This window comes from Teleopsis dalmanni, chromosome 1, assembly GCF_002237135.1.
Source record: "Teleopsis dalmanni isolate 2A chromosome 1, ASM223713v2, whole genome shotgun sequence".
NCBI lineage: Eukaryota > Metazoa > Arthropoda > Insecta > Diptera > Diopsidae > Teleopsis > Teleopsis dalmanni.
In genome coordinates, this window is record NC_051846.1 from 77,555,928 (window position 1) to 77,565,896 (window position 9,969).

The window sequence follows — 9,969 nt, forward strand, 5'->3', positions numbered from 1 at the left end:
TGAAAAGAATCCTTCCTCTGATTGAAAGTCAAAACTTAATACCTTTACATCAGTTTGGTTTTAGGTGCAATCACTCCACCATAGATCAAGTCCATAGGATTACCAATGTAATAGAAAAAGCTCTTGAGGAAAAAAAAATCTGCTCAGCTGTGTTTTTAGATGTGCCGCAGGCTTTCGATAAAGTCTGGCACTCCGGATTGCTTACCAAAGTAAAAAATATTCTCCCAACGGAGTATTATGACGTAATCTCCTCCTACTTATCTGATCGTTACTTTCGAGTAAAGCACGGTGATGCCTATAGTAAACTGCATAAAATTAACGCTGGAGTTCCGCAAGGTAGTGTCTTGGGTCCTCTCTTATATCTGATTTATACACACGACTTGCCAACGAGTGCAACGACGTTCACAGCAACTTTTGCTGATGATACTGCAGTCCTTGCAGTTGGAGAAAGCGCAGTAATAGCAGCTAATAATTTGCAAAATAGTATGGACAGTATAATTGCTTGGACAAAAAAATGGAAAATTAATCTGAATAAAGAAAAATCAGTGCATGTAAATTTCACAAATCGAAACATCAGTTATATACCTGTCTACATCGATGAAGCACAAATCCCTCACGAATACTGCGAAATACTTGGGTATGACTTTGGACGCTAAACTAAGATGGAGCGAGCACATAAAAAAGAAAAGAAGTGAATTAGATCTTAAATTCAAATCGTTGAAATGGTTAATCGGCAAAAAATCAAAACTATCGCTTTTCAATAAACTTGTATTAAACAAACAAATGCTCCAGCCAATCTGGACATATGGAATACAGCTATGGGGTTGCGCAAGCAGAACACAAATTTCCATCATCCAAAGATTCCAAAATTTCATGCTACGGAGTGTAACAAACGCGCCATGGTACGTGAGAAATTCTGACTTACATCGTGACCTCGGAGTGTCAACAGTACAGGAAGAAATTCATACCAAAGCCAAATCACACCAAGATAGACTTAGTTGTCACATAAATGCTGAGGCGCATTTACTAGCGACAACTGAGCCAATACGCCGTCTAAAGCGCCAAAAGCCGTGCGATCTTTGGGCTTAAATCATTGAAATGTAGTACAATTAATTTATTATTGCGTGGAATCGCCTAATCTGTTTAAATTTAAATTGCTTGTTAGTTATCTAATAACTAGTTGCTTTATGTCTTGTTTTGTTTTATTTATTGTTCTTTAATATTATATATAATAAAACAATTTATAATAAAAAAAAAAAAAAAAAAAAATTTTCCATCTGCCATGCAAGGGGAAGACGAAGAAACGAAGTGGATGTAAATGCTCGATGTACTTGTTGGCGTAGTTACATAAAATATTAAGAAAAAAATTTTTCTTTTTCAAAAATATAAACGAAATTTATGTCAAAACAATAAAAAATTTTTTATTAAAGCAATAAGGATATTTTTGCTGAGTAGGGACTCCCTAATCACTTTAGTGTACATCTGGAAATACGCGGTTAATGAGAGCATTTTGGGAATCAACGATAGTGCAGAAATTAGGGGGCAGTTTTATGAATTCAGTATTTTCATAGACAACAACTTTTCATATCATAGCAAGTTTTCTTTTTCAAAAATATAAAAAAATTTATGTCAAAAAAATAAAAAAATTTTTGTTAAAGCAATAAAGATATTTTTGCTGGATAGGGACACCCTAATCACTTTAGCGGTATGAAAAATAGATAGTAGCCGATTCTTAGACCTACTGAATACGCATATAAAATTTGTTCATCATGTTCATCAAAACATGGAACTTAGATGGAATACATCTGAAATTATTATCACAATTTTTTATTGTTTATAATTCATTTATTTTATTACAATCTGTCAGATATGAATGACAATAAGTAATATATATTAACATGAATCGTAATAATAATTATTACAATCTATAAAAGAAAGTCACGTATGGACTATGTCCAGTGACATATCCTTATATACTTAAAATAAGATTGTGTGACCTACATATACATATTTAAAACGATCCTCGATGTTTTTCTTTTTAACCTTGTAAAAGTGTTGGAGGGGGACATCAGGTGTGTAACCAGTGGGTTTGGATGCATAAATATGCGATGAGCGTAATTCTTTGTAATTCGAGATATTTCTTCCTTGATTGTCGGAACATGTAGTTGCTTATGCAGCTGTTCATTCGATACGTACCAAGGTGAATTTGTGATCATTCGTAGTGTTTTTGATTGAAAACGCTGGATAATTGCCAAGTTTGAGTCTGCTGCAGTACCCCATAATTGGTTTGTGGTATTGGTTTGAGTATTGTTTATTAATACGGGCGGGCACGTAGAACGGTTTGTAGTAAATGTTACTTGGACGGATTTTGACTCATTTGGTTTGATACGCCAATTTTTCATCCAGAGAGCAACATTATCACAATTAATAAAAAATAAAGAAATTTATTTAAATAAGTGAAGAATATACCTTAATTGTTCACTATTTATATATTCATTTTATTTATTGTTTAATATTTCTTTTATTTATTTTATTATTTTTTATTATTTATTAATAAATAAATATAAATATTACAAACAACCACTACCAACACTAATTAAAAAAACACGTTTGTAAACAAGACAAGAAACGTCAAAACTTGAAAGCTTTTGTTGAATAAAACACATAGCACGGCGCATTCAAGAACACACAAAAATACAAAGCACGGAAATTACACCCAGGATAATAACAGCAACAAAAGACGACAAGTACCAAAAATACCAACGGGAAATGTACCAATGTAAAAGTGATGTATTTACCGTAAATATAGTTGTAAAAAATAATAAAACATTTATTGAATTGCTGAGAAATACCAAAAAAATCAATTTTTAATTGGATAGTGGCGCGACTATTTTGCTAATTACTTTGGCAACGTATGCAAAACTGAAATCACCAAAATTATTTAGTAGCAAAAAGATTATGTATGGTTACGGAAATAAAAAAATGGATATTGTTGGTGAAATTAGTGCTGATATTGAATGTGAAAAAATAAAAAAACGGGTCACACTTTTAGTAACAAATATTAACGAATAAATAATTTATTTGTTCAGGATTTATTTGATCAATTTAGTTTTAAAATACACCAAGTTGGAAAAATAAATGACGTTTCAAGAAATTCCACGGTGGAGAGCTTTAAACATAAGTATACCGATGTATTCGGACATGCATTAGGTACAATAAAAAATATTTTAGTTAATATTAGACTAAAACAGAATGCTGTTCCTAATTTTGTTAAAAGTCGACTTATTCCATATGCACTTCTACCCTAACATTTTACAACAACATGGTATTCGTTGCAAATACGAAAACAATTTAAATGGGGACAAGCCTAACAAGAAGCAATTGATCACTTAACAAATGTTATTGCTAATGCAACAGTTCTGGTGCGTTATCAAGAACACCGTCCTTTGATCCGAGCTACTGATGCATCATCATATATTCTAGGGGCAGTGTAATCCCACATTTATAAAGATAATTCTGAGTGATCAAATGCATTTGCTTCCAGAACGTTGAACGATGCGCAGCGCATATACAGCCAAATTGAAAAGGAAGCACTCTTAATTGTATATGGAATGCAACATTTTCATCAGTATCTATGTAAAAGGAAGTTTACATTTTTCACTGATCATAAACCTATAATTAGCATTTTTAGCCCAGATAAACCGTTGCCGGTTATAACAGCTAATCGTTTACTGCGATGGGCAATAACATTAATCGGATATTGATTCGAAATTAAATACTGGAAAACGGAGCTTTAACGGAGCTGTTTTCTTGCTTTAAATAATATATTTTGTAATTTTTGAAGTTAAATATACCGTCGGAGTCATAAGTCTACAAGCAGGCAGTACAAAAAACTTTGTTTAAAAATATTTTCCAAAAAAATCAATTTATTGGAAACATGACTTATTTTTTTTTTATTACATTCAATGCGCAATTTTTTCCCGAAGTTTCTTTGCATTTGTTCAATAAACAACCGAGATAACGGTGCTTTTATTGTCAAAGGCAGCAAAACAAGCGATCAAAAGTCTACAAGCACGTAGTATAAGGCAAAGTTTTAGTGAAAAATTCCTGATTTTTTATGCAATTTAGTAACTAATTGGGTAACCGTAATGCTTAAGAACTTGCACTAGACGGTTTTTCATCGAAACTACATGTTGACGAATCAACAAAAATTAAGAACTAGGTCATGAGTTAATCGCTCACACCTGTTGCTTAATTTCTTGGTTGACGAATCAACAAAAAGTAAAAATTAGGTCATAAGTAAAGCATTCGCAACTATTGCTTATTAAGCAATTTGTGCGAATTAAGCAATAAGTTATTTTATTTATTGTATGTTTTGCAATTACGGTTGCATTTTATTTTGTATAAAAGAACAAATCAATTTAAATAAAATCAGTTGTTGAAAGTAAATCAACGTCTCACCAATCATTTATTGTTTCCCCCCACCAGTGGTAAGGGACATAAAGATTGTTAATGAACATTCTTGTTCATTTTTGGTCCTTCGAGCCGGATATTTGAAATTTCCCCCACCAGTGGTAAGAGTTTCAAATATACCTAACAAAGAGACTTAAAGTCTAAGATTGAAGTTAATACAAACGTTCCGAGGTTTCTAACATCGGAGTGAAGTTAATACAAGCGTACCGAGGCTTTTAACATCGGAGTGAAGTTAATACAAGCGTACCGAGGCTTTTAACATCGGAGTGAAGTTAATACAAGCGTACCGAGGCTTTTAACATCGGAGTGAAGTTAATACAAGCGTACCGAGGCTTTTAACATCGAAGTGAAGTTAATACAAGCGTACCGAGGCTTTTAACATCGGAGTGAAGTTAATACAAGCGTACCGAGGCTTTCAACATCGGAGTGAAGTTTATACAAGCGTACCGAGGCTTTTAACATCAGAGTGAAGTTAATACAAGCGTACCGAGGCTTTTAACATCGGAGTGAAGTGAATGCAAACGTACCATCGAAGTGAAACAAGCAGAAGCGTACCGAGGCACTCAACAAATCAAATCAAATACTAACAGAGGACATCATGGAGATCGAACAAGTTATCCAACATCAAAAGGACATTGAAGGTGAGATCCAGAGGATCTGGATAAATTTTAAAAAGGATTCTTCTACAAGATATTCAAAGCAGTATTTTGAGACACGTTTGGAAAATTTGCGTCAGAAATGGGACGCATTTGAAGACAACAATGATAATCTGATCAAGAATTTGAAGCCTGATCATGAATATATCACAAAAAATTACTATGGCCAGTTACAACAAAGACGGAATGAAATCGAAAATCGATTTAATAATGAATTGGAAATAATAAGGCAAATGGAGCAAAAGGAAGCTCAAGTTTCAAGGCATCAAGTTATAAGAGGGCAAGAAGAAGCTCGGTCACCAAGGAATCAAGACATAAGTATCAATGACGAAGTCACCATCACCGGGCCATGTGATATTACGAACAAACGTTTAGCAATCTTAAGTACAAGTCTGTTGCAGATCAAAGAGACAATAGACTTAACGAAAAGTATTGAAACGTTACAGTTCAAATTGGAAAAATTGAAGAATTGTTGGGCAAAGATCTCACAATTAAACGATGAATGTCTGTTTAACAATGATGAAATAGACCAAGGAGATTTCATTCAACTGGAATCGATATACGAAGAAGTATATATCCAGTTACAAGAAGAACTGAACGTTCGCAGTCAAAACGTTTCAGAAACTAGAACAACCGTAAGTAACAATATCAAACTACCACCGTTGAATGTACCAATATTCAGCGGCAGATTTGAAGAGTGGTGTCCATTTTGGGAATTGTTCGACCGGTTAGTTCAACAAAACCATAATCCAGTGGATGTAGAAAGGATGCAGTACTTAAAAGGAAGTCTACGTGGAGAAGCCGCCAGACTTATCAATCATTTAACAATAACAGCGAACAATTATACAGCGGCAGTTGAACTATTGAAACAAAGATACAACAATCCAGCAATACTTGTGGACAATCTTATCAATAAGTTATTGTCGCTCAGAGCTATAAAAAATGAGAATGCACAGGATTTAAAAACATTAGTGGATTCTTCTAGAGAAGTGTTATATGGTATACGTAATTTAAATGTGGACACGTCAAGTTGGGATCCACTAATTATACAGATACTGCTTCCAAAATTAGATGGTGAAACCAGAAAATTATACCAACATTCAAGAGGGGCATCAACACAAATACCAAAATTGAGCAGCTTATACGAGTTTATCGAGAGCAGAGTTAGAGGATTGGAGGCAATTCGAGACACAAATCGCGAAAATAAGAATAATTTTCGACCAACAGCAGTTAATACAAAAACGCATGTAAATACAATACATACGCTATGTTTAGTGTTTAATGGTGACCACCAATTAATTCGATGTTCAAAGTTTCTGAATATGAAGGTGCCGGAACGTCGTGAAAAGATTATGAGCGCCAAATTATGTTTTAATTGCCTTCAGAGTGGGCATTTTAGTAAGTTGTGCTTGAATAAAAAAAGATGTGCAATTTGCGACAAAAAACACCATCAACTTATTCATGAACAAGTTAAGGGCAAACCAACAGTCACAAATAATATAAGTAAACAGAGGATGCCAACATTGAAGAACACCACAGAGACCGAAGTGGCAGCGTCGTACAACATCCAAAAGGAAAAAACTGTTTTACTAGCAACCGCAATGGTAATTATAAGGACTAAAAAACAAGTTAATCCGATACGAGCGCTTCTTGATCAAGGATCACAATCTTGTATAATAACAGAACAATTAGCAAGATCAATCAGAGCACCATTGACCAATTATCAAACTCATGTAAAAGGTATCAATGTACAAACAACAAGCGTTATAGCCAAATGTTCATTAGAAATTCAATCTATACATGATGAAAATAAAAGCTGTCATATCGAAGCAATAGTGTTACCAAAAATCACATCAAAAATGCCAAATGCAGAATTCACGCCAGGAAAATGGTCACATATTGATGGATTGCAGTTAGCAGATCCTTGGTATGCTGAACCAAAGGAAATACAATTGTTAATCGGATCGGACGTGTTACCAGAAGTGTTTAAAGAAGGATTAATTAAAGGGCCAGACAACTCTCCAATGGCTCAAAACACACTATTTGGATGGATATTATCAGGACCTTTAGATGTAGAGCGTACAATCACAAACAAAATAATGTTATGCTCCATGGCTTGCGAAAGCAGCGACGAGTATTTAAAACGGTTTTGGGAATTAGAGGAAATTCCAAATGCAGACTTAAGAACAGTAGAAGAAAGGCGTTGTGAGCGACATTATGATTCAACTTGCACCCGCGATAAAACAGGACGATACATCGTTAGGTTACCACTGAAAAATGATCGAGAAACGTTAGGTGAATCCAGAAAGATAGCATTAAAACGGTTCTTTTCATTGGAAGAACGATTTAAGAAGAATCCAGCACTAAAGCAAGAGTATGTGAACTTTATGCGAGAGTATATCAAGCTGGGTCACATGAAGGAAGTTAATAAAAAACCAAAGACAAAGGTATATTATTTGCCGCATCATGCAGTTATTAAAGAAGACAGCACGACAACAAAACTTCGAGTGATGTTTGACGCGTCCGCAAAAACAACATCAGGACAATCACTGAACAGTATTATGATGACTCCAGCGCATGATAGTCTTAACTTTACAGAAACCAACTCAGAGACGGCATCAACCAAGGCAGATTCAGACATTCAAGATATGTTACCATTGGGAAACCTTGTCAGAAATAAAGAAGTAGTTCCGACAAATTCTACTGTAGGAGATCCTAGAACGCGACGACAATGGTTAGCAGCTAGGCAATCAAAATCGACAGTTCTTGCTATATTTTTGGCATATCTCACATTAGGAACTACATTAGCAACACCCACTATAACATATCCCGAATCAGGATTATTCATTGAAGGATTAGGCAAGGCAAAAATACAAAGAGGAACACTTAGAACCACTATCACATTTCCAATCCGTGACATAATTCAAGATCAAAGGAACGTTAATAGCACCATAAAACAATTAACAATGTTGTGTACCAAGTCAAAGGCTGTCAATCCTTATATACAATGTGACGATTTAGTTTCCAATTTAAGTCATGAAGGGCGCATCTTAAGAACAACCATTGATCGATTGTTGACGGCAGAATCATCAGTTACAAGAAGTCCCCGAGGAATATTAGGTACAGTATTAACAACACTTTTTGGTGTAAACGATGAAGTGTATCACGACATTGAAACGTTGGATCAAAATCAGAAATTATTGATCCAAAATACTAAATCAAATGCTAGAATCATGATATCCACAATAGCGGCAGTAAACAACACAGAAACTAAAATCATCAACAAAATCAACAGCTTTAGTAAAAGACTAAACGAAGGATTGCAGGCTATCAGTCAGATGCAAGGTTGGCATGATATCGGAGAAGGAAATAAACTGAATATATATGTACTTAATTCATATATAATGGCATCCAATTACATTCGAGAAGTAGAATCAAAATATAATAAGATCTTCAATGTATATTTAAAACGCAGTCATATTTATGAATTCCTTTCGCATGATGAAATCAATGATATTATAACTCGATGTTCCTCAAAAATTGGACCAGAAATGTATGTCTTACCAATTCCGATGAACAGATTGGAATATGTTCGAGATACTGACAACGTTATAATTTATGGTTATTTCACAATCAGCGATATAGAAGAATATGAAATCATTAGATTCAACACGATTCCAGAAAGAATTAATGATAATATATATCAAGAAATCGAATTGTTAACATCCACATTTGGCATCAATTATAGCAGTAAAAAATATTTTGACGTTACTATCAGTCAAATGGAGACTGCAACCAAGCTGAATAATGGTACTAGGTTAATTCATCCAACAATATTTTACAACATTGACGAGAGTTCCAATTGTGTAATTAAGCAATTGTATAATAAATTAACATTCGATAACTGTCCGTCAAAAAGATTTCAAGTTATACAACCAGTTTGGAAAGAGCTTTGGACGCCCAATGCTTGGATATTCATTACACCAAATTTAACGACAATTCATGTAATTTGTCATATTGAACGTGAAGAAGTAGTTCTGAATTATACGGGAATCATTCATATCTCTCCAGATTGTGTAATACATTCTAAGACTATTCAACTGGAAGGAAGAATGATGAAAGAATTTCAATCAATCACACACCACGTTAAACCAATCAGCATGCAAAACATTTCAATACCTGACAGTAGAATGCATAAAATTACAAATGAAACCGTTATCCCATTGGTGCAAGATTTATCAACTATGCTTTTGTACTCCGCAAGGGATGCTCAAGACAACATGGACCAAGTCAACGAAATATCTTGGAAAACAATAATGACTCATCAATATTGGAAGAAATGGGTCATCGGGGCTACAGCTATAATAATAATCATATTCGTTGGAGTATTATATTACATGTGTTACATTAAACCGAGAATACTATCAACATCAGCCAATAATCATACATCACCGTCCACTTACGATGTCGCTTGGTCTTGCACATAAACAACAACCTGCTGAGGCTAACAAATCTAGACCAACTCGTAATACCAACGCAGAGCCGGCATAATGTTGACGAATCAACAAAAAATTAAGAACTAGGTCATGAGTTAATCGCTCACACCTGTTGCTTAATTTCTTGGTTGACGAATCAACAAAAAGTAAAAATTAGGTCATAAGTAAAGCATTCGCAACTATTGCTTATTAAGCAATTTGTGCGAATTAAGCAATAAGTTATTTTATTTATTGTATGTTTTGCAATTACGGTTGCATTTTATTTTGTATAAAAGAACAAATCAATTTAAATAAAATCAGTTGTTGAAAGTAAATCAACGTCTCACCAATCATTTATTGTTTCC

At 34.1% G+C, this 9,969-nt stretch overlaps 1 protein-coding gene across 1 annotated transcript; it reads left to right on the plus strand.

Moving 5' to 3' along the window:
• Positions 1–5,083: 5,083 nt before the first annotated feature.
• LOC119685461 lies at positions 5,084–9,616 on the plus strand (the record flags this gene model as incomplete). Its single annotated transcript, XM_038099744.1, is given in 2 exon segments — positions 5,084–6,376; positions 6,605–9,616. Coding segments are annotated over 2 exon segments (4,305 nt in total), but the record flags the coding sequence as incomplete, so codon positions are not given.
• Between the last annotated feature and the right edge of the window lie 353 nt (positions 9,617–9,969).